The following is a 25,159-nucleotide window of genomic DNA, read 5'->3' on the forward strand; positions in this document are numbered from 1 at the left end:
AATTATGAGTGAATATAAAAGTTATAAATGACTGAAGGCTTGCAATATTTCTGTGTACTGTATTTGTAATGCATTCAGAATTTATGACATTTTAGTTTTTTAAATTCTATTACAGAAAATAAAGATCTTGATGTCATTTTGCACGCCGGCGCAGTGGTTAGCGGGTGTGCGGCACAGTTCAGAGGTCATGAGATCGAACCTCCTGTGTGGAGTTTGCTTGTTCTCCCCGTGCTTGCGTGGGTTTTCCGTCCACATTCCAAAAACATGCATTTATGGTTAATTGGCCGGTCTAAATTGTACCTAGGTGTGAATGTGCGAGTGAGTTGTCTGTCCCCGTGTGCCCTGGCGACCAGTTCAGTGTGTCCCCTGTCCACTGCCCGATGATTGCTGGGATGGGCTCCAGCAACCCCGCGACCCTACTGAGGATAAGCGGTGTAGCTAATGAGATGAGATGAGATGGCCGGGCCATATTGTCCTTCCGTATTAATGACTGAGTGAATGGTTGTCTGTCTCTGTGTGCCCTGCGATTGGCTGGCAACCAGTGTCCCCTGCCCACTGCCCGAAGATAACTGGGATGGGCTCCAGCACCCCCGTGACCCTACTGAGGATACGCGGTGCAGATAATGGATGGATGTAATTTTCCAATTTTCTGAGACAGTCCTGAATCATAAAACAAGAAAAATTATACAAAAACAGTCCTGTAGTTTAACTTGATTTTGGTTTTTAGCAAAATTTGACAATTTATATTAAAAATAAGCATACTTTTTATTTTATTTTTCAATTTTCATTGAAAGTACAGTACTAGTAATGGATAAGACAAGTTTGCTTATTGTAAAGAAAAAATAAATAAAAAGGAACAATTTTATGCAAAATATTCTCCCAATGGGGTAAGAATTGACTTTAGTTGTGCAGTGAAAGAAACAAATAAGTCTTAGAGATGAGCCGATTCAATGCAGAATAAAATGTACAATTCCCAAAAGCAGAGTTTGGAGATACACGCTTATAACTTCCCCTTCTTTTTCATCACGCGTGGTTCGAAAAGTGAATCGTCTCTGGGATTCACTATTAGTGCAATGCTTTGGTTGAATGGGCCGCAAATAAATAAACCCTCAACCCACTGGCAAAAAGATGCTCATTTTAAGTATATTTTTTCCTATTTTAGGATTTTTTAATCTCGGTTTTCCTTGTAAAATAAGAAAACCTCATTTTAAAAAAATACAAAAAAATGTCTAGTAGTTCACTGTCCTAATTTTTTATCACGTTTTCTTTGCATAATTCCACTAAACTTGATATAAAAATGAAAAACTAGGATCATGTGTTAGTAGAAATAGTTTTTCCTGTTTTAACTTATTCACTGCTAGGACTCAAATGAAGAAAATTGAATAATCAAGAAATAATATTAGTGTAATATTTGACCACTAGATGTCACTGTATCGTGTGCAAATGATAGTTTATTCTGCTTACTTTCAATGAATAATGTAGTTCTATTTTGACTATTGGACAACCTCAAAAGAGATTGCATAGGAGGTCGCAGTTATTTTGACTATAATTTACTGTTTACATCAATGTCACTATGATACCTTATAGGGCTGATCTGCTTTTTCTAATTTAGGAAATTTAATTTACAAAAAGGGCTAAGAAGATGTACAACATATTAAAATATATAATATCTATATAAAATGTACATAGAATATATATTCTCTCTTGTTTTTGTACCGTTGGTCCTGTTCTTGCAAGTGCAAAGTTCATTGAGGTCTTCTCTCCTTATCTTAACTGTCTACTAAACTTGAAACATAGCACGAGGGAGAATACCAAGTGATTATCATTGACTTTGTGGAATTTTTGGACAATTTTACATATTATCTACTGTATGTCTTTGTTATTGATGTTCATAAGGTTTTGTGTACTGTTACCTATCTATCTATCTATTGGATTACCACTTGTCTGGCCCCCGAGGTTTCTTATTCTACTCATGTTGAAGTTTTGAGTTTTTCCTTGCCCGCATGTTGGTTTCAGATCAGGGCATGGTGTAATTGAAGCTTGTACAGTACTTTGAGACATTTTGTGATTAAAGACTATATTGTGACCTACGAGTATTGTAAGACATACACATTTATTTATTAGTTTATGTATATTTATTTATTATTCAAAATAGTAGTTTTTTAATGAATGTTTACTGTATTTACCACTAGGAGGCACCAAGTAATACATAATGTTCCTTTAAACAAGAAAAACATTTTCAGCCAGTGGGCGAAGAATTTATTTTTCGCAGTGTGGAGGAAAGGTCGTCATTAGACCCCGGACTCACGACTGACGTACAAAGGAAGTCCGGGCTGCAGTTTGTCCAGACCGATCTGGTTCTCAGAGTCCAGCACGCATAACATCTCCACCATTTGCTCTTTTGCGAACGTGTCCTTGAAGCCCGCGTGATGGTCGCCTTGCAGGGCCGCTCCTCGCTCAACCAAGCCTTCCACCCTCCCTTCCTCTTCATCATCCCCGCAACAGAGCGCCACCTCGTTCTCGTAACAAAAAGCGCTTGGCGAGTGAAGACCGAGAAGCTGGCGCGCCGCCCTCGGGGCGAACGGCGACGGGGACCTCGAAAAACTGGACCCGGAGGACGAAGGTGCCCGGCCTTGACCATCCCTGTGTCCCAGCTCCCTGGCACTGCATCGCGGTGTGGTTGGCACTTCGTACGTCTTGTGGAAGCGTGAGTAGTCCACGTGGTAGCGATTCCCCTTCTCGAAAACCACCGGTTCAAATCGGTGACCCCACAAGATCTCCTTGGCCAAATAGGAACTGCGGGCCTGAGTGGTCATGGCCGTGGCCTCCACCATACCTTCCAGGATGACCACGATCTCAAAGTCCTCCTTCTGAAGATCAGAGCAGCTCAGGTCATACAAAGGACTGTTTTTGTTGATCTCGTGGACCACAACCAGTGGCGAAACCAGGAAAAGCCGGTCCAGGCCATCGTCGTAGCCCACGTCGATATCTGTCTGCTCCAAGGGTAGGTACTCCCCCTCGGCGGTCACTTTGGGCCTTATGAGCTGGGCTCGAACGTGCGCCTCCACGATGTGGCTTTTCCTCATGTTCCCCAGTCGCCACATGAGGCATAACTTCCCGTCCCGCAGGGCGATAACCGCGTGATGCGAGAAAAGCAGCGTCTGAGCCCGTTTCTTGGGGCGCACCATCTTGGCCATGATGGTTCCTATCATGAAAGAGTCAATAATGCAACCCACGATGGACTGCACCACCACCGTCACCACAGCGATGGGGCACTCCTCGGTGACGCAGCGGAAGCCGTACCCGATGGTGGTTTGCGTTTCTATGGAGAAGAGAAACGCCCCGATAAACCCTTGGATGTGCAGGATGCAAGGTCGGCGTTTATCTTGCCGGTCGTCCGCTTTGCTCTGAGGGTCTCCGTCCTTAACAGGGGATTGGAAGTCAAAATCTCCGTGAGCCAGCGCCACACCCCAGAAGACCAAACCGAAAAACAACCAGGATAAAAGAAAGGTGGCGGTGAAAATGAGCAGCAGGTAGCGCCAGCGTATGTCCACGCAGGTGGTGAAGATATCCGCCAGGTATCTGCGCTGCTTATCTTCCATGTTATCGAAGACCACGTTACATTGCCCGTTTTTTTTCACGAAGCGGCTACGGAAGCGGCCGGTGTTAAGATCTAGGCCGGCGTGCCGGCACGACGGCGAAGCCCGGCAGCAGTTGGCTTCCGTGGGTCCCGGAGAAAGGGCACACTGGGCTTCTTCGCCGGCGAGGTATTCTCCCACTGCTTCTTCCTCTGCCTGCATGCAGGACCCCGTCAGGGTCTGCTGGGTCAGAGGACTGTGGCCATTGTGGAGGCTCAAGGCTGAGATCTTCTGGGCATCTTCGTCTGTGGAAACAATGCTGTATCTGAAAAAAATAGAAGAACAGTCCATCCTGGTGAGTTGTTGTGACCAGGTTGTGTAAACCAATTGAGCATTTAAACACGAAAAATATCCCAGTGGGGGTTGGTCATCTAGATTTGAGAACTGAATGGAAATGAATGAATAAATTGTTAACATTCCTAGTTGCCAGCTTGATGTTTTTTCAATAAAAGAAAATAAGGAAAGAATACCTGAAAAAGAAACACACGTATCTGCTTTATAAATATATAGTTTATTATATGGAATATGATTTTTAAAATCAGATCTTTTGCCTGGTTAATACTCTTCCACATTGATATTGGTATAATCAATTTACATATGAACAAATCCCCTTCTATTATCCATTTAAGGCTCTAGTGCAAAAATAAAATAAATAGAAAACCTACACAATTTGGACAGTGATTTCCACCTTTTTAACGTTTTCATACTTACATTTCATGTTTTCCTGGAAAGAAAAATCTTGAAATGAGCAAATTTGTTGAATTTGCTTTGTATCCGATTTTTATTAGTTTTGGTCTTAGTAGAATGTCATGGTTGCCATGGCGCCCAATTGGCCCCGCCCGTGTGGCGCCAGCTGCAGCTTGTTGACAGATTAGCTCCCTGTCAGTATTTAAACTCTGTCCCGTCAGTCCCCTTTTGTTGGTCCGTCTGCGAATCTCTGTTTTTACACGGCAAGCCCTTTTTCGCCTGTCCCGTTTTTTTGCTCCTGTTTGTCTCCCGCTATGATCTGTTTTGATCTCGACCATGTAAGCTCTCCCGTCCCGAATTACGACCTGTTTTGATCTCGACCACGTCTGTTCTCCCGTCCCGAATAATGACCAGTTTTGATCTCTCCTCTCCTGGCTTTCGACTTGTTTCCGATCCCAACCACGTTTTTTGCTCTTCTATCCCGGCTACTGACCCGGTTTTTCCGTTCCCGACACCGCCATCGCTCGCCACGGAAGTCCCACCTCCGCTTTCAGGGCGACCTGCTTCCCGCGTCCAGCAATCCCCGGATCGTGGGCGCAACCCCCCCCCCCCCTTTCCTCTAATAAAACTTATGAGAAGCGTTACGCGAGTGGGTCCTGTCTACGTTCTGGTCCTGACCGTGAAAAAGTCTTAAGGTGAGCAAAAAGTTTCACCAGTCAGTGAAAAAAAATATACCAAAAAATTGCGTGTATTTTTAAATGCAAGAAAACTTTGAACTTATTTATTTCATTTAGGAATAATCTTTATTATGTTTACTTTATAAGAGCTGCTGTTAACCTAGAAAAACCTCTTCACCTATTTAAAATTAAAAATCGGAGTGGAAAAAAGTTTAAATTTGTACTTTTTGCATGCTTACAACTTGGAGGAGGGTTTTTCCTGAATTTTAAAACAAAGGAGTTCATTTTTCAGTGATTAAAAAAGGGCGGAAATGGGAGCAAAAAAATACATTTAAAAAAATATTCATTTAAATAATAAGGGTGAATATTGTATCATACAAAAGAAACAAATTAAACACCAATTATTTTCTCTTTGAGGAAAAAGTATTGAAAGATATAATTATATACCTCACACTTTTGCCCCAGCATACTAATTATATTGAAACTGATTTTAGAAAAAAGAAAAATTGGTGCACTTGAATTTAAAGTACATAAACCCCTCTCAATGCAACACTTGTAATACATAAAAGGAAGTTATTTAACATTATAAAATAATTGAGGTCGCCAATCAAAAAGTTTGTTTTGTTAGCTTGCCATAAAGAATGTAGTTCTGTTTTAACTCAGGTCGCCGGATCAAATCCGGCTCGAAGGACCAAATGATAAGCTTAAAGTTGAGTGGACATTTAAAATAAGGAGGACGCCAATGAATTTTATATATACTTTGTGATTTATATTGTTCGTTTTCATTGTTGTAGCTAAATGTTATTTAACTTCTCTTCATTGCACAATTGTTACGATGTACTTTCCTTTTTCGTTGCATTATTATTATAACTTAGGCCAGTTTTTTAAGCACTATTTTGTAATTATTATTTTTCCTTATTTACCCTAATAGTCTTTGATTATTTTTCTCTCAAAGTCTTTATTTTTTATTTTACTGTGGATGGTCATGTCTAATCTCGTTGCAAGAGATGTTTCACTGCGTTGAAATCAATGACAAGAAAGACAATTTGTCACGGTTGCCATGGCACCCAATTGGCCCCGCCCGTGTGGCACCAGTTGCGGCTCATTAACAGATTGGCTTTATGCCTATTTAAGCTCAGCGCTCTCTAGCTTCCTTTGTCAGCCCGTCAATGAACCTCTGCCCCGCAAGACGTGGGTTCTGACTCGGTCCTGTTTTCCTGTTGGTGTTTTCCAGTCCGGTATTGTTCCCTTTGATTTTTGTCCCGTTTAATATCGGTTTCCAGTTTTGTTCCAGTCTATTTTTGTCCTGTTTATTACTCTCTCCAATTTTTGTTCCCGTCTTGTTTGTCCTGTTTATTTTCGATATCCTGTTTCATTATCTATCCTGTCTGTCTGTCCCGTCCTGTCCGGCATCGACCCCATCTGTCCGATATCAACTCGGACAATTGGAATGGATCTCGTCGGTCTCCGGCTTCCTGTCTTTACACGCCAGACCGCTGTTTAACGTGCATGAGTCCCCATTTCCCGTAAAATAAAAGGCTTGTGTGGGAACGCCGCGCGTTTGGGTCCTGATCCTGTTCTGGTTCCTGACACAATTCAATTCAAGTCATCATTGGCAAGCAGAATAAACATATAACCAATGTTTGTCAAGTTCTGGCCATTCTTCACACTTGATTTGTTAATTGTTTTTTGTCTGTCACAAAATGGCAGTTTTTTTAGAACACACCAGACACGAATCGTGCAAACTCCGCTGACGATCGGCTGAAAATGAATAGAATTGAAACTGTTTGGAATTGTAATCGAAAGGCGAAACCGTGAACCGAACTAGAATAATTCAAATTCAAACCCATTCGTATGCATTAGGACTCCCACCATTACAGTCAGCCTGCACAGGGTCCAAAGAGGGGGCATTGAAGCACCACATCCATCCCATTGATTTGTGTCGAAAAGCCTGCTGTATGTTTCGGGGTCATGCCCTCATTGTAATGTTTGTTAGAACCTCCCACATTGTAACAGTGACTGGGTGACGTCACGACTTTCCAGTCAAGCGAAATCTAAATTATCTTCTGCCTTTGCACAAGTTTGCAGTGTTATCGTTTGACGCATCATTTTTGCTGGGGACGCATAGTGTCAAGTCAACGTGCGTCCCTGGGACACAACTTTTTTGACACAAAATTGTCATTTTTACCCGATTACATTTATTTTTTGAACAAAGATTTACCGCACTCCAAACTTTTCGTCAGGCAGATCTGCCATTGTTGTTTTGGTCTCGCGGTTCGAGTTTTCGTCTGCCCGCCGATCTCGGCAAACGAGATCTCGTTGTTTCGAGATTACGTCATTGTTGTGGTGGTTGTCGTCAAGGGAAGGTGAAGGCTAAGTATGCTTCCGAAAAAAGTTAGTATTTGGTGAAAATCAACACAAAATTGGTAATATCTTCAGTGTCAGTAATAAGTCGAAACTTAATGCAGAAAGTGATAACAACGGCAACATTTCCCGCACAAAAAAAACGGCGAAGAAATTCTTCCGAAAATCACGAAGGCAAGGAAAACACGTGTGTTGAAGCCAACGATTCAACGAAAGAAAACAAACAAAAGAATACTCCTAGCAAGAACTTTTCTGCCAAAATGGACTCAATTATATTCCTGGTGACGCTATGAGGAGGATGGTAATGGATTGGACCTTGAGAAGACAACTGTGGCGGGACAGCAAACCACGAAGAATATATGAATTGGAAAATCTGAAGTGATAACTTGCTTTGTATTACCAATTAGCTGTGATGATTAAAACTGAATGAATATATAGATTTATATTATATATTTGTCGCCGTTTTACAATGTCAACCTCGATAACACTAAATTTTGGGGACCCATAGATCTCTGTTGGGACCCATAGATTTTTGAGCATGCGAGTCAGTCCCCAGGACCCATCACTTTCCACAGGTAAAATGAACACTGAGTTTGACAATATCACTTCCAGAAGATGTGACTTTAAGGTTATCTTACTAACATACATGTTTGCATGGACTTGTCCCCTCTTATCTGTTTGATTTGATTTCCACCAATATACCAGCACGGAGTCTCTGCTCAGAAAATGCCGGTCTTCTTGTGACTCCAAGAGCCAAGAAGAAATCTGCTGGCTCAAGAGCATTCTCCATCCAGGACCCGATGCTGTGCAATGCTCTGTCTCCGGAGATAAGATCTGCAACCTCATTGGAAGTTTTTAAATCTAGACTTAAGACACACTTTTATTCTACAGTTTATGATTGATGCAGACCTCATACTCTTCTTTTTGTGTCCTTCCCGGCTTCGTGGTTGGTGGAGAAATGAGGGAGAAGGATGTATCGGGAGGAGGAAGCGGACCAGCACTTTGACCTGAAGCGTGTCATCATCTGCATCGTGTCATGATTACCGATATGATGCACCTGTGCCCACTCCTTTGGTGCCAACTGCCTTGGACTCTGATTGGCTCCCTGTCCCTATTTGAACCCACTCCTTTTGGTCACCTGTTGTCAGTCCGTCTGCAAACCTCAGTTTACACTAGGCAAGCCTTTTTCGACCCTGACTCCCATCTGTTTTTGCTCCTGTCTGTTTCCCGGCTTCAACCCGTTTTTGATCCTGACCACGTCTACTCTCCCGTCCCGGCTTTCGACCTCTTTTGTCCTCGACCACGTCTACTCTCCTTTCCTGGCTTACGTCTCGCTTACGACACCGACCACGTTTTTGCTCGTCTCTCCCGGCTACTGACCCTTTTTTCCGTTCCTGACACCGCCGTCACTCGCCACGGAAGATCCACTTCCGCATTCAGAGCGATCTGCTTCTCGCGTCCAGCAATCCCTGGATCGTGGGCGCAACCCTTTCCCTATCTTTTCATGAAACCTGTGAGAAACGCAACGCAAGTGGGTCCTGTCTCCGTTCTTGTCCTGAAACATTGACAACCCGGCTGAGATGGGAAACTGCGTTGTTGCTGTCATGGACTTTTTGGACAATGTTCCATATTACCTGTGTTTTTTTATGGATGTTCACTACGTTTTGTGTATTCTTACCCAATGTCATATCCTGCACGGTTGTCATGGCGCCCAGCTGGCCCCGCCCCTTGACACTGGCTGAGACGCATTGGACTGATTGCTTTTGGAGTACTTAAGCGCTCCTTTTGGAACTGCCCGCTGCCAGATCATTGTTTAACCCTTGTTGAAACCCTGTTCATGCCCGTTTGATCTGAGTAATGCCCAGTTTGTAATTTGGATTGCCTTTGAACCTGTTTTGTTTTGTTTTTGATCCGTTTGTGTGTTGGACAACTTTTCTTTCCTAATTAAAGTGACAGATCGTCTACGCATATGAGTTCCGACTTCCTGCTTCCCGGCCCGTTTCTTGACACCCAATGCAACATCTATTGAACCTTTGTCATCCTGGAAGAGGGATTTCCACTTGTGTGGCCCCTTCTCAAAGTTTCTTATTTTCTCTCATATTGAGGTTTCACGTCACCTTGCCTGCATGTCGGTTTCAGATCAGGAGATGGTGTAATTGTGGCCTGTGCAGTCCTTTTGTCATGATTACTGATTCAGGGCGACTGCGGCTGCCCCATTGGCGCCAACAGCAACGGGACCTGATTGGCTGTTGGACTCTCGTCTTCCAAAATGAACCCGTCAGACCGTCTGCAAACCTATGCTCTCAGCTAGGCAAGCTTTTGTACTCTCCAACACTATCCTGCCCTGTTTCCTGCCTGATACCTGTTGCTGACCTCTTTTCTGGACCTGTTTCTGCTTTTGCTCCTCCGTCCCGGCCACCGACCTGTTTTTCTCGCTGCCAACGACTACCCTCGCTCGACACGGAAGTGCCACTTCCGCATTCCTGCTATGTGCTACCCGTGGCAGACGATCATCGGATCGTGGATGCAAGCACTGTTCTCTTTCTTAATAAAAACTGAGTAAAACGAACGCTATTGGGTCCCGTCTCCGTTCCTGGTCTGTGACACCTTTGGGATATTTGTGATTAAGGGCTATCCCAAAAAATGTGAGTTGACTTTTAAAAGTGGACACTTTAGGAGTGGCTTTCTTTTCCCGATATCTTACCTGTTGACTCGCACTGCTCCCATGGCAATGGTGATCATCAGTCTCCGTCCGCAAGGGCAGTAATGAAGGCTGGGACGGGCAGTTCCAACCATGAAAGTTCTGGTACTGGACTGAGTTGTCGTAGGAGCTCAGGTCCGTCTTGCCTTTGTGACCAGCGTCTTCTCATGACATTTTCTGGGAAAAGAAAAAAAAACAATCAACGGAATATTTTTCACATCACGTTTTGCAGTGGACATCAACTTCCGGTGTCCCTACCTCGCAATGTTTTCATGTTACATAATGGAATAAGCGTTTTTTTCTGTCCCATCTTTCAACACTTTCCCACCTTACGATACAACTTACTTTCAATTACTTTTGGATGACTCCAATACCAAATATGCTAATAAAAGACAAAAGAAACTAAATATGAATCAAATGATGACTCACAACACGTGGTGAGCTTTCTCTCCTGGCTTTGATCTCCGGCAAAACGAACATAAAATGCGACAGACACAAAATGAAAATAAGTCCAAACAGCTTGCCAACATCATTTTTGCCGTTCCATGTGTTCTGTTACTCCCCAAGCCTGCACAAATTTTGTAATTTTATTCATATTTAGTTTCTTTTGTCTTTTATTAGCATATTTGCTATTGGAGTAATCCAAAAGTAATTGAAAGTAATCCAGTTAAAGTAACCCTACCCAACCCTGTCTTTAAGATGCCTGTCTGCTATTGGTCGACATTAGATGTGGGTAGAGTAGCCAAAGGTTTTACTCAAGTACAAATACTGTAACTTCAGAATAATATGACTTAAGTAGAAGTAAATAGTCGTCATCTAAATAATTACTTGAGTAAAAGTAAAAAGTACTTGAGGAAAAAAATACTCAAGTAGTGAGTAAGTGTAGCAACGTCTTATTTATCAATTCTTAAAAGCAACCATTCAAACAGATCATCAATAAATCAACAATAAATTACAAGTGAAATGAAATGAAATGATATGCATTTATATAGCGCTTTTCAAGTCAATGGCTTCCCAAAGCGCTTTACAATGTGCTCCACATTTCCCAATAGCGGCCTTGCAGCCATGTAAGGCGCTAACCTGCTTATTGGGGGTATTAGGGGTTCAGTGTCTTACCCAAGGACACTTCGACATGTAACACGGACGAGCCGGGATTCGAACTGGGATCCCTTGATCCCAAGACGAGCGCTCTACCTCCTGAGCTACTGTGTCGCCTCAAGTCTATGTAAGTCTGTGTTTGCTTTGGTGAACCCTCACTGGATAAAAAAATTATATATATATGTGTGAGGCTACAGCTATATACACAGCGCATACAGTACAATAAAAAGAAAAAAAAATCCCAACCTAGCTCTGAAGTGCCACCTGGTGGTTGTTTGGTCAAATCTAACTAAAAGAAACGGTCTCTGACAAAATAAATGTGCCTTAGCAGAGACAGAGGCGTACACACATGAAGGGGATTTAAATAACGGGTTCAATGTAGCCTATTGTAGCAGGGTAAGAGTACAGTTTCTTCTTCACAAAATCGACTCAAGTTAAAGTAAATAGTATTGTGATTCAAAAATACTTCTAGAAGTACAAAACGACTCAAGTAAATGTAACAGTAAATGTAACTCATTACTACCCACCTCTGGTCGATGTCATATAAGATGCTTAAGATGCTGATATAGGTTTACATAACGGCATCACTAAGATCCTGATATGTCATTGGCTGAATTTTCCATTTCTAGCCCTTTCTTCAGTTTAGAAACTTGTGTAACAAAATGTATTAAGTTTACCAATGAGTCCTAAGAGTTGCAGTGATGCTAAAGGGAGAAGCAAATATTAAACGAAACTTGTGATTATTGAGAAGGCACACAATATTATAATCTTACAATTATTAAGAATATAGAGGCAATTAAAGTAACCACATTTTCTAAAAGCAGAAAAACCCTCATTTTAAAACCATCTTTACTTCTAATCATCTTCTCCTACCCCCTCTGTATTTGCGTAAATCACAACTCACGGCTCACTGATCCCCTCCTCCTGTTGTGTGTCTTGGGCAATTACAGCCTGGCAGCGCCCATCCCTCCTTATTTAAGTCGTACTGGTTTTCATGTGAAATATTAGCATCAGGAGAAGCTTCCTGATCTGACTCAGATACAGGACCTTCATCATCTGGTTGGCGTTGTTTTTCAGCTTATATAAAAACATTGTTTTTCCTTTACCTGGCACATATATTTAGAATCATAATTTTAATAACTATTTTGTGATTTTAATGTATTATTTGGGGCATCAGCGGTTCGGAACACATTAGCTATTTAAGTCAAGTCAAGTCAAGTCATTTTTATTTGTATAGCCCTTAATCACAAAGAGTCTCAAAGGAATTCACAGGTTATTACACAGACTATTTTTTTCAGACTATTATTACACCATCCCCTGATCTGGAAACAACATGAGGGCAAGGAAAAACTCAAAAAACCTCAACCTGAGGAAAATAGGTTTGTACAAAGATTTCAATAAAACACAATAAAAGCAGGGCAGCACGGCAGCGCAGTGGTTAGCACAGTTCTAAGGTCTTGGGAACCTCCTGTGTGGGTTCAAATCCAGCTACCGGACTTCCTGTGCGGAGTTTGTATGTTCTCCCCGTGCTTGCATGGGTTTCCTCCGGGCACTCCTCCCACATTCCAAAGACATGCATTTCAGGTGGATTGGCCGGTCCGCATTGTCCCTAGGTGTGAATGAGCGAGCGACTTGTCTGTCCCTGTGTTCCCTGTGATTGGCTGGCAACCAGTTCAGGGTGTCCCCTGCCCACTGCTTGATGATTGCTAAGATGGGCTCCAGCACCCCCGCGACCCTACTGAGGATAAGCGGTGCAGCTAATGAGATGAGACAATAAAAGCAAGTTAAACTAAACTTGCTTTTTAAATTGAAATAGGTAAAATAAGATGAAAAACATGTTAGACATGGCAGAAGGTAGATCATTATTCTGAGATGAGGATTGATGAATGATTTTCTGATCGCTAAGGGGAAAAAAAAGGATAGAAATTATTTGGAGTTGGCCGTCATGATCACGTTTCTGGGAAAACTCCGCTTTGAAGCTCAGGTTTGACAAAGGTGGCTCCTAACCAATGTTCCCTGTAATTTTCCAGGGGTCTGAGCGTTCATACAATGTCGGTGGGCAACGCTTGAAACAACAGTGAGCCACCGTAATCCCAAGTGTGGCAAGATAATTCATGATCAAACATGTCCAAAACTTGACATCAAGTTACATTTTGCTGAGTTTCCGGCAATGCAAAATTATTTTTTTCTTTTGAATGAATTGACTCATGTACTATTGCAAAGGTTGTACGGCCTACAAACGTCGTTTGTTCTTACAATTCTTGCACAAGATATCCATTTCTTTTTATTTACTGATAAATAATATTTTGTCACATAATATTAACATTTTTGGGGGCTTATTTAGTCGGTTGTAAGATACAGAACTGTACTTAATCACATTTTTTAGTGGAAGTACAATGTTGGCGACAAGATTCACTTGATATACAGTAATTGGAAATTATTTGAATGCAACACAAACTTTTTCTTCTTTTTTCTGTGTTTTTTTTCTACTTTTTAAAAAAAAATCCTTTAAAAAAATCTCATTGTGTTTATTTTTTCCGAGCTGTTACTTTTTTCTATTTACTTTTTTTCCTACATTTCTTTCTTTTCTTTTTTTCTGGCTTTTTTCTAAATTTTTCCTTCTTTTTTTTTTCTTTTCCTTTTGTTTCTTTTTTTTCTCAGCTTTTCACTACTTTTTCATTTTGGTATTTTTTTCTTTTTTGTTCTATTCCCCCCTTCCTTTAAGTCAATTTGTGCATAATTTTACTTAATATGTGGTCATGTTGGGGTTAAAGAAGCAAAAACAACCTGAAGAGCCGTTTAGGACCCGAAAGAGCCGGTTCCTTTTAGTGAGCCGAGCCGAAGAAGCCGGTTCTCGACATACTCTACTAACTTTACTCAACTTCGTTCGACTTCAAAATACCGCATTTAGGACACAACGTCAGGGGAACCCGTGTATTTTCACCTTCATGCACTGTAACTTTGACTTAAGTCGCTTCTAAATTAGTAATTTTGAGCCCTCATTTTTGTGCAGCTTAGAGGAAACACTGCTCCTAACCACATTCAAACATCGGTCCAAATGAAAAAAAAATCAAGTATTTGGCATGGTCCTAATGCACTGGTCAGACAGTTTTGCGTAATGAAAGCTTATCGATCGGGTTCTTTCTAGTGGTTTGCCTTCGGGAGCTTCGGCCCGACCAATGTTGGAAAACCAGACCTGCGTCGGTGGGGACAAAGGTCTAAAAAAGACATGAATCGGTGGTAATCTACTGTTAGAGGAACAATCGATCAGCTGGTTGGCCCTACGACAAGGTTGTGGGGTGATTATTATGTCAGAAGCAGCAGAACCAAAAAGTGCCCGGTTGCATAACCCATAGCGGGTCAATCGCATGCAATCCTAAAGGGCATCGGTGATTTGCCCATCACTCTGACCCGGGTGCGTTGCCTTGCCCGGTTTGGGGAATATTTCCAGCAAATGGGAATCAACAATCAGGGTTGGGTAGGGTTACTTTAACTGGATTACTTTCAATGACTTTTGGATTACTCCAATACCAAATATGCTTATAAAAGACAAAAGAAACTAAATATGAATAAATATATGACTCACAACACGTGGTAAGCTTTCTCCCCTGGCTTTGATCTCTTTGATCTCCGGCAAAACTAACATAAAATGCGACAGAAACAAAATAAAAATAAATCCAAACAGCTTGCCAACATGTCCCCTGCCCACTGCCCGATGATTGCTGGGATGGGCTCCAGCACCCCCGCGACCCTACTGAGGATAAGCGGTGCAGCTAATGAGATGAGATGAGATGAACTTGCCAACATCATTTTTGCTGTTCCATGTATTCCAAGCCTGCACAAAATTTAGTCATTTTATTCCTATTTAGTTTCTTTTGTCTTTTATCAGCATATTTGGCATTGGAGTAATCCAAAAGTCATTGAAAGTAATCCATTTAAAGTAACCCTACCCAACCCTGCATCCGGGTTGCAAAACATGTAAAACTAGCTCTTGAGATGAGCAGTGCCTTTGAAGTGTTATTATTACAGAATATTCTGGGCACAATTGCAAACTCCACACGGGGAGTCTGCGATGGCTGGACTTGAACCCTGAACCTACGCACTGTGGGGGTGCGCGTTAACCACCGGACGGCACAGCGGCTCTGTGGTATTATTTATTTATCAACCAGCTCAGTAGTGTGCCCGCTTTGAGACTGGGAGGTCGCTGGTTCGCGCCTCGGCCGAGACATACCTAATTGGTATAATGGCGGCGCCCTCTGTTGGCTGCGGCTGCATCGGCTCGCTACAACGGGTCAGGTGTATCGACATTTCGTTCTGTGTACATTGTTACAAAGAATGACAATACAAAGGAAATTATTATTATTATTATTATTATTATTATTAACTGAAATTATGCCAGTCTTTTATTGCTTTAATATTGCTGATCAGCACGTTTACGTAAATATCCTCTCTCAAAGTATTAAAATACCGTGAAAAACGAATATTAGTGGGTGAAAGAAGAAGGCCTTTTTCCTCCCTGGCTTTGATCTCTTTGATCTCCGGCAAAACGAACATAAAATGCGACAGAAACAAAATGAAAATAAATCCAAAGAGCTTGCCAACATCGTTTTTGCCGTTCCATGTGTTCCGTTACTCCCCTGCACAAAATGTAGTCATTTTATTCATATTTAGTTTCTTTTGTCTTTTATTAGCATATTTGGTATTGGAGTAATCCAAAAGTCATTGAAAGTAATCAAGTTAAAGTAACCCTACCCAACCCTGTCAACAATAAGAACCCGTACCTAATCCGAAACCATTCAAAGACTCCCAGATACACCTTTTGATAGGATTTAGTGTCATGTAATGTGTGTGACGGTCACAGACTTCTTTCCCTGTTGCACCAAGGACAGATGTCAGCGACTGGCTGCTGATTGGCCGGATCCCGAGCGATTTTCTACAGGATAATCCGGAAAAAGGAGGATGACGTCAACGCAACCACTCGAGGAGGAAAAAATAAACCTTATACATGAAATCTCCACCTTTTGTCAAGGTTGAGCAACATCCCTCGTTTTGCTTAGGATAAGCAAGGCTTTGTTGATTTATCATTTGATTTTTTTTCACAAAATATTAATATGTAACGCACCTGCAGGGTTGCGTAGGGTTACTTTAAGTGGATTACTTTCAATGACTTTTGGATTACTCCAATACCAAATATGCTAATAAAAGACAAAAGAAACTAAATATGAATTAAATGACTAAATTTTGTGCAGGCTTTGGGGATCAGGCCCGCTAAGGTATTGAATCCGGCCCACAAGACAACGCTTAAAGAAGCGCGAGAGAAAAATGAGCTGCAGGTTGAAATATGTCCACTTAATGTTGGCATAGCCAGGTGCCTCTCGCAAAAATGCTGTACTTGTATCTCTCTCTCTCTCTCTCTCTCTCTCTCTCTCTCTCTCTCTCTCTCTCTCTCTCTCTCTTTCACTCTCTGTGTCTCTCTTTTTCTCTTTCTTTGTTCCTCTTTGTCTTTCTCTCTCTCTCTGTCTTTTTACCTTCCTTTGCTCTCTCTCTTCCTTTTTTCCTTTTCTCCATCTTTCTCTCTCTCTCTCTCTTTTGCCTTCCCCTTTTCTCTTTCTCTCCTTTTCTTTTTTCTCCTCTCTTTGTCTTTCTATTTCTCTTTGGATTTCTTTCTCTCTCTTTATTTCCCCCTCTCTCACTAATTCTCTTTTTATCTCTTTTGTTTCTCCTGTTCTCTCTATGTCTTCTCTCTTTCTTTGTCCCACCCTCTCTCTTTTTCTCCCTCCCTTTCTCTTATTTCGTTTTCTCTCTTTTTCTTTCTCTCTAATCTACTAGTCCGGCCCCCGAGAGAACGTTTGTTCTATCGTGTGGCCCCCGAGTTAAAATGAGTTTGACACCATGATTTAGATGGTTTTACCTAGCTTGAATTTTTATTTTGGAAGGTGTTTACGGAAACCTAAATATTTCCCTTAAACATCTGCCTTTGTATATTGATTTTCTAAATTGTATCTTAAGACAGCCCTCGCTCAATGTCGAAAGTTATGGCTCTAAAATTTTAACAATTTCCAGGCCATTGACAAAAATCAATTAAAATCGTGGGCGAGTTAAAGCATTAACTCTGATTCAAAAGCTTTGACAGCAATAGACATTGTTGCCTTTACTCAGATTCAACATTTTTAGGAAGCCACCGATCCGTCAATGACTCATAACTGAATTTACAGACAGGCGAAGATGTCTCAAAAAATTGCTGAATTATTTTACTGTTATGTTGCCATAGTAACATTTTTCTTGTCTTGATGGAGAAAAATCCCTCGGTTGTGAGTGTTACTGTGTATTATTTTATTTATCCGGAGGGTTTTAACTTCATAAAATAATTATGTTTTATCTAGTGAGATAATCATTGCGATCAAATTCATAATATTCAATGTTATTAGTTTAACAGTACCCTCATTATTGTGTCAATGGTCCACTTCTTTATCCAAAGATTATGTTGATTAATTGTCACGGTTGCCATGGCGCCCAATTGGCCCCGCTCGTGTGGCGCCAGCTGCGGCTCATTAACAGATTGGCTTTCCGTCTTTTTAAGCTCAGTGCCCTCTCTCTTACTTTGTCAGTCCGTCAACGAACCTCTGCCCTGCAAGACGTGGCTTCTGACTCGGTCCTGTTTTCCTGTTGGTATTTCCAGTCCGGTATTGTTCCCGTTTATTTTTGTCCTGTTTAATATCGGTTTCCAGTTTCATTCCCGTCTATTTTTGTCCTGTTTATTATTCTCTCCAGTTTGCATTCCCGTCTTGTTTGTCCTGTTTATTTTCAATATCCTGTTTCATTGTCTATCCTGTCTGTCTGTCTCGTCCTGTCCGGTATCAACCCCATTTGTCCGATATCAACTTGGACAATTGGAATCGATCTCCACGCCAGATCGCTGCCTAACGTGCATGACTCTCCATTTCCCGTAAAATAAAAGGCTTGCGTGAGAACGTCACGCGTTTGGGTCCTGATCCAGTTCTGGTTCCTGACATTAATTGAAACTGTTCTCATTCAGTGTAACATAGCCACGGTTGGGAATGATGCTGTTATAAATGACGCTGTTACGTTACGGCATTATTTTTTCAGTAGCGGGCCCCAACAAAACCTGCTTCTAAAGGCCTGGTTTTCCGCTCTCCTCCGAGTTGTTTAGGTCACGTCTTTTCGGATTATGTCACCATACAAAATAGCGCCGACTATTTGGTTAAATAGCGATGACTAAGTTAGATATATAGATAGATAGATAGATAGATAGATAGATAGATAGATAGATAGATAGATAGATAGATAGATAGATAGATAGATAGATAGATAGATAGATAGATAGATAGATAGATAGATAGATAGATAGATAGATAGATAGATAGATAGATAGATAGATAGATAGATAGATAGATAGATAGATAGATAGATAGATAGATAGATAGATAGATAGATAGAAACTTTATTTATCCCTGTAGGGCAATTCACAATTCCAGCAGTATCCTTTGTTGTTTATTAACAGATTAACAGGATGGCCTTGGGGTGCTGTGTTGTAGTCTAGCAACATCGGAGTGGATGACGTCACACGCTAGTCCAAATGTTTGACGTCCCTGCAGCAGATGGAAATCTTTGTGCCCAGGGTTACACCACCTCGTGTTCACGTAGATAGCGAGTCAATCTCCTCTCCGCTTCCCGCAGGCTTTCATGTCTCTGTCTGGTACCTCCGGATAGCTCCACGTTAGCGTCCGGGATGCTAGATGTGAGCCACGTCTCCGTAAAACACAGCAAACTGCACTCCCTGTACTCTTTGATGTTTTTCACCAGCACAGCCAGTTTGTCGGTCTTATTCGGTAGAGAGTTCACATTTACCATGATTACGGACAGCACCGAAGACTTATAACGCCCCTAGCCGCTTAGCTAGCTCCGGCTCTGCATCAACGATAGGGCCCCCTCTTCACACCGGCACAAGAATTCTTCAGGGCAAGGAGTTGATTCCTCGAATAAACGCATTTTTGTCTGTTAGAACCCATAATGTAGTATTTACTAAAGCGCCGAAAGAAATGGCGAATGATCGAGAAAAATGTGAGTCGCCAGTGCTGTTGACATTCGTGGATGCGGCACCAACCGACCTGTGTCGTTCGTGAAGAAACATCTACCTGCTCCCCACCAATCAATAGCTGGTTCCCTCCACAACACCTTTTTTTCTCTTATGATTAGTAAAAATGCATTTTGGGTCGATTCTGTGACTCTAAAATTGTTGAGCATTAAAAAAAGGTTAAATTGTTCGGTGTTTTATCTTTTTTTGGGGTAGATCTATTAATACTCTAATTTTAGTTCCTGTGTTTTTCTGTGTTAATGTGTTTTTATAGAAATTTAGTATATTATAAGTATATTATTTTGTCTTATCTGTATTATTATTATTGTATATCTCTTGTTTCGTTTTGTTATTGTGTTTTGTTTTGGTTTGTTTTTTTCATGTTATTTCATGAAGTCACTTTATATTGTTTACTGCTGATGTTTATTTTATTATATTGTTTATTGTTTATATTTGTTGCACTTCGAAACCTGTTGCTGGTGATGTGCAATAAATATTACCAGGTTCACTATTCAACTAGGGGCAGCACGGCAGCACAGTGTTTAGCGCATGTGTGGCACAGTTCTGAGGTCATGGGATCAAACCTTCCTGTGTGGAGTTTGCATATTCTCCCCAGTTTCCTCCCACAATCCAAAAACATGCATGTCAGGTGAATTGGCCGGTCCAAATTGTCCCTAGGTGCGAATGAGCGAGTGAGTTGTCTGTCTCTGTGTGCCCTGCGACTGGCTGGCACCCCGTTCAGGGTGTCCCCTGCCCACTGCCCAAAGATAACTGGGATGGGCTCCAGCACCCCCGCGACCCTACTGAGGATAAGCAGTGTAGATAATGGATGGATGGACTATTCAATTGACTTGAATACTGCTCAACACATAACAAATTCTTTGTCATACAACTTATTTGTAAAGTAACGGATATAGTTAAATTTCCTGGTAACTTAGTTACTTATACTATAGAGTGATTGATTTACTAACTCAGTTACTTTTTGGAAGAAGTAGTGAGTAGCTATTACTTTTTCAAAGTAACCTGCCCTACCCTCAACATAACTGAGTTGTATAGAAGGGCCAGGCTGTGCAAAAATGGGAGTTATCAAATTCTACTTGAGTCAATTAACGAAGCTAGTAAACAAAATTAGCACACCACCAGAAGTGACGTCAAATCACATTGCTTGACTAGGCAGCAACAGTATGCAAAAGTATCTGAACCTTATGGAAATAATCACGTTTCTGCGTTAAATCGATATCAAATGTGATCTAAATTTTGTCAAAATCACACAAATGTGAAATCAGCACGACCCAAAAATGTTTAGGTTTTCCATATCTTATATTCTCTTAAAAAATATGAATATTTATTCGGACATTTGTTTTTATTCTGCTTGCTTATAATAAGGAATGTGGTTCTATTTTGACTATTGACCACCTGTAAAGAACATTGCTTAGAATGCCAGGGTTGCATTATTTTGACTATTATTGAACACTGCTGTTTGTTATTTTGACTCTCATAGAGAATTTGTGCAGAGTTGGCATCATTTTCACTATTTGCCAATCGTGTTGCTGTTCTCTGATTTGGTAACCTTGGAGATTTTCATAAACATACAAAACTGTATGTAACATTCTACATGCCGACATTTCTTGTGTAAATATCATGTAAATTATAACTATAGCCTTATCCTCCTTGTTTTATAACCTTATCTTCTCTGTTCCTTTATCTTCTTGGCTTTTTACCTCACTGTGAATGTGTGAAACTGGAGTGTCATGCCCAATTTTGTTGTCACAATATGTTAACCCATTTTGTAACAATGACAATAAAGGTATATTCTATTCTATTCTAAAAAGAGAGGACTCGAGGGAGGACCTTCAGAACAGGTTGGATTTTTACCTCTTAAGGTTTTTCTACAGTTTTCTCCTGTTCTCCTTGCAAACTCAATAAAAAAACTGATATCTTCACTCCTTATTTTGAGGGTCTACTTTAAACGTATCGCATATTTCAAGGTGTATAGCATGCAAATCATGACAGGGGGAGACTTAAAGAGACTTCAAGAGAAATTACAATTAAAATTTAGGTGAAATATGTGCCTAATCACTGCGGAGTGTTTTAAAGGGACAGTGTGTATCATTTAGTGCCTTGTTGTCACTTCAGTCATTAAAAAAATGATATTACTAAAAATAATAATTAAATACACATGAAAAAATGTCATTTTATTAAAAGGTGATGACAACACCAAGTGATATAGTACGGAGTTTAAATTTTAATCTTATTTCATGCCAGTGTTAAGGGGACAGTGAGGATTATTTTGTGCCTGCTAGGGTTAAAAAAATCATTTATTAAAAAACAATATTGATTTTGATAATAAAAGTAAATATCATATTTTTCAAAATATTCGCAGGTCTAAGAATTCACATTTATTTTACATAACATGTGCATCCTCTAGAATGAGGTGACGAATTTATCCAACATCTTGCTGCTACAGGTTCTCCAAAAAACAAAAATCTCTAAAAAGGCTGGCCCAAAAAATGTTTTTTTTTTGGGATGACGCATATAATACGCATATATAAATATAAATATTATATACGCATATTATACCCATATATATTATACCCATATAAATATTTTGAGTTTTGAGGTTTTCCTTGCCCTCACATAGGTTTTAGATCAGGGGATGATGTAAAAATATTCTGTGGTTTGCAATAATCTGTGGTCTGTGCAGCCTTTGAGACTCCTTGTGATTAAAGACTATATAAATAAATGTGACTCGACCTGACCAGAGTACACGCACCAGAAATTCCAAAAGATTCAAATACTTTCTCATACCACTGCAGGGAGAAGATCCCGCTCCCTTGACGTCATCTTAGTCAAATATGTCAACGAAACCTACGTAATCTCATGCGAGGCAAAAGATGGAGAAAGCCCTGGTCAAACGCAGATTACGATGCCTCTTAATCTCTGAGTCCAAACAGTAATAATAAAAGGTGCCAGAGCCGGCCTGCCTTGTCCGGTGTAATCAGAGATGTGATGACAAACGGGAACGGATAAACAATGAGAAGATGAATTACATGCAAAGAATGTATGAGTAAAAGGATCTATATGAGAATTCGGTGTGAAGTGTAAAAGGAAAGGGAGACAATAGAGATTAAGATGAAGAGATTATGACATCAGCGGATGTTTTTGCATATAATGATATTTGCTAAAAAAGAAGGAGAGTGTTGAAAAAAAACCCACAGTGTTTAAACGAGGATGAAATACAGAGTAGTTTTAAAGACTTTATGAAACACTGGTTAAGCTAAAACCTGACGAGCACACCTTATCATGAACAGATTATTACGTAATCAAACGTTTTTAAACTAATTCTTTGATATGTACATCTCCACATGGGCCCGATTGATTAAAGAAGTTACTCAGTCTTATCAGTAGATTATTAAAATGTTACATAAAGGGTAAAAGCAGGACAGGAATACTACATTTTGTGTGTTTAGTTTTACTGTAGACTTCAAAAGGGTGTCATTTGAAAAAGGTGCTTAGATATAAGATATTTATGTTGCAAACAAGGTGATGCATTTGGGGAACTTTCACAACGTGGGAAACTTTGTTTTCTGATATATGACTTTTTGGAAGGAATTAATAAGCCATAAGTTAGTTTTTCTTGATGTTTAAGTGATTTTTTTTTAATGAATGCATCCTTCCTTCCTTTATTCATTCCTTCTTTCCTTTCTTTCATCCTTCCTCCCTTCCTTCCTTACATTCTTTCTCTTTTGTTTGAGTCTCTTTCTTTCTTTCTTTCTTTCTTCCTTTCTTTTTTCTTTCTTTCTTTCTGTCTTCCTGCCTTTCTTTCTTTCTTTCTTTTTGTATTTATTTTTTATTTTTTATACCCCCCTCATTCCCTACCTGTCTCTTTTCCTCCCTCCTTCCCTACCTATGTCCTTTTCTCCCTCCCTAACTCCTTACCTCCCTTTCACTTTTCCTCCCTCCCTTCCTCCTTTTTTTTCTTTCTTTCTTCCTTCCACTTTCCCTACCTATCTCATTTCTTCCTTCCTTTCCTACCGATTTCCTTTCCTGCCTACCCAACTCCCTACATCTTTACCTACGCACGTTTCTCCTTCCTTCTATCCTTCCCTCCTTTCTCCTTTCCTCTCTCCTTCCCTACTTTCTTTCTTTCTTTCATTCTTTCTAACCATATCAGCAACTTTGTTTCTTTTACAAATCATAACATTAAAAAAATGACATTATTAGATGTATCCAGTTTGTTTGCGATTTCGGCCATTTTCTCATTAAAAACACGGACAACTTATTTTAGTAACCGTGACAATTTCAGCACATTCTTTGGATTCTAACCAGCATCTGCTCCAATATGGTCAGGGTGGATTTTTTTGTTTAAAACTATTGGGAACCTCACTGTGAGTTTGTCTTTTTATCCTCCTACAGATTCTGGATTTTAAAATTCGTGTCAAAGTTAGGATATAATTCTATTAATGCTTTTAGTAGGGAAATCCACACAAATCATGGGATATGTCTCCTTTAAACAAAAAAATGGCTGCTTGTATTATGTATGAAATGCTGCAATCGGGAGCCGATTAATCGGTTGGGTCCTAACCTAGGATTTACTTTCAAATGAATGTAACAAAAAATTAAAAATATATATATATATATATATATATATATATATATATATATATATATATATATTGTGCCCTGCTCTATAAATAATGACAGATACTATCGAACACACATGTGTCCATTTAGTCCCACAGGCGAGTTCTTAGGAATTATTGACTGTAAGTTGATAGCAGATCTAAAAAGCATTTAAAAATGACAGTGACGTTTCCATCACCGACGGCAATCAATGATTCTAAGTTATGATGGCGATTTGCAGACGAAAGCGGCATGTGTGACGTATGCGGGCCTGATTGAGGCCACGGGAGCTGTCCAGTGCTGAAAATCGATGCAGGGCCTGCAGGGACAATCGACAGGCATGGGGAGGAAAGGATGGGGGGATGATAGAGGGGGGGGGCTTACCAACTCAAACTCACCCCTTAACTGGAAAAAGATTTTCCCATTCAGAAATTTTCCCCTCTCTGTTTCGACCAGGCAGCACGGCGGCGCAGTGGGTAGCGCGTGTGCGGCACAGTTCTGAGGTCATGAGATCGAACCTCCTGTGTGGAGTTTGCATGTTCTCCCCGTGCTTGCGTGGGTTTCCTCCGGGCACTCCGGTTTCCTCCCACATTCCAAAAACATGCATGTCAGGTTAATTGGCCGGTCCGAATTGTCCCTAGGTGTGAATGAGCGAGCGAATTGTCTGTCCCTGTGTTCCCTGCAACTGGCTGGCAACCAGTTCAGGGTGTCCCCTGCCCACTGCCCGAAGACAGCTGGGATGGGCTCCAGCACCCCCGCGACCCTACTAAGGATAAGCGGTGCAGATAAATGGATGGATGGATGAATGTTTAGACCAGTTTTACTGACAATGAACTTGTGTGTTGTTTACTATGTATCCACAAGTTTCTCAGTGTTATTGAGTTTCAATATATGGAAAATGGTTTCTTGACTTTTGTATCAGGACAATAAGTGAAAGGGCTAAGAAAGCAACCCCAGTGAACAAATCCACACCGGGTTTTTTCATTAAAATGTTGTCATATTTAGTTATACTATGAATCAACTCCAGCACTCACCTCAGTATTCCAACAGTATGAATCACTCAATTTCCGTCGTTGCTGTCATCCTGAGTCAAGTCCTTCCTCACTTCTCGCTTCCTTGTGATATCGACGTAACTTTTTATCGTCTCGCGCAAACTTGGAAATGCCTCCAATCCGACCTGGGTCATGGTTGCTCCATAGCGATGAAGCGTTTCAGTTCTATCTCGCTGGTGCATCTGTCTTGATCTGTGCGTGTCTGCGCGCGTGTGTGCCTCTGC

General features: G+C 40.8%; 1 protein-coding gene across 1 annotated transcript; it reads right to left on the bottom strand.

Moving 5' to 3' along the window:
- Positions 1–2,238: 2,238 nt before the first annotated feature.
- On the bottom strand, positions 2,239–25,114 carry LOC148360688 (ATP-sensitive inward rectifier potassium channel 12-like). Its single transcript, XM_088341584.1, has 3 exons — positions 24,918–25,114; positions 10,071–10,244; positions 2,239–3,903 (listed from the first exon to the last, which is right to left on the bottom strand). The coding sequence occupies exons 2-3, from the start codon at positions 10,160–10,162 to the stop codon at positions 2,292–2,294; spliced, it is 1,704 nt and encodes a 567-aa protein (XP_088197710.1). The 5' UTR covers positions 10,163–10,244; positions 24,918–25,114; the 3' UTR covers positions 2,239–2,291.
- Between the last annotated feature and the right edge of the window lie 45 nt (positions 25,115–25,159).

This window comes from Urocampus carinirostris, chromosome 8, assembly GCF_059441175.1.
Source record: "Urocampus carinirostris isolate Australia breed hairy pipefish chromosome 8, RoL_Ucar_1.0, whole genome shotgun sequence".
Classification (NCBI taxonomy): Eukaryota; Metazoa; Chordata; class Actinopteri; order Syngnathiformes; family Syngnathidae; genus Urocampus; species Urocampus carinirostris.

What these genes read in the sequence shown, in the direction of transcription:
- LOC148360688 (XM_088341584.1), bottom strand. Translation starts at nt 10,162, where the DNA reads ATGGTTGGAACTGCCCGTCCCAGCCTTCATTACTGCCCTTGCGGACGG. An exon ending in GGAGCAGTGCGAGTCAACAG is followed by an intron (nt 3,904 to 10,070) that starts GTAAGATATCGG and finishes TATTTTTTTCAG; the next exon opens with ATACAGCATTGTTTCCACAG.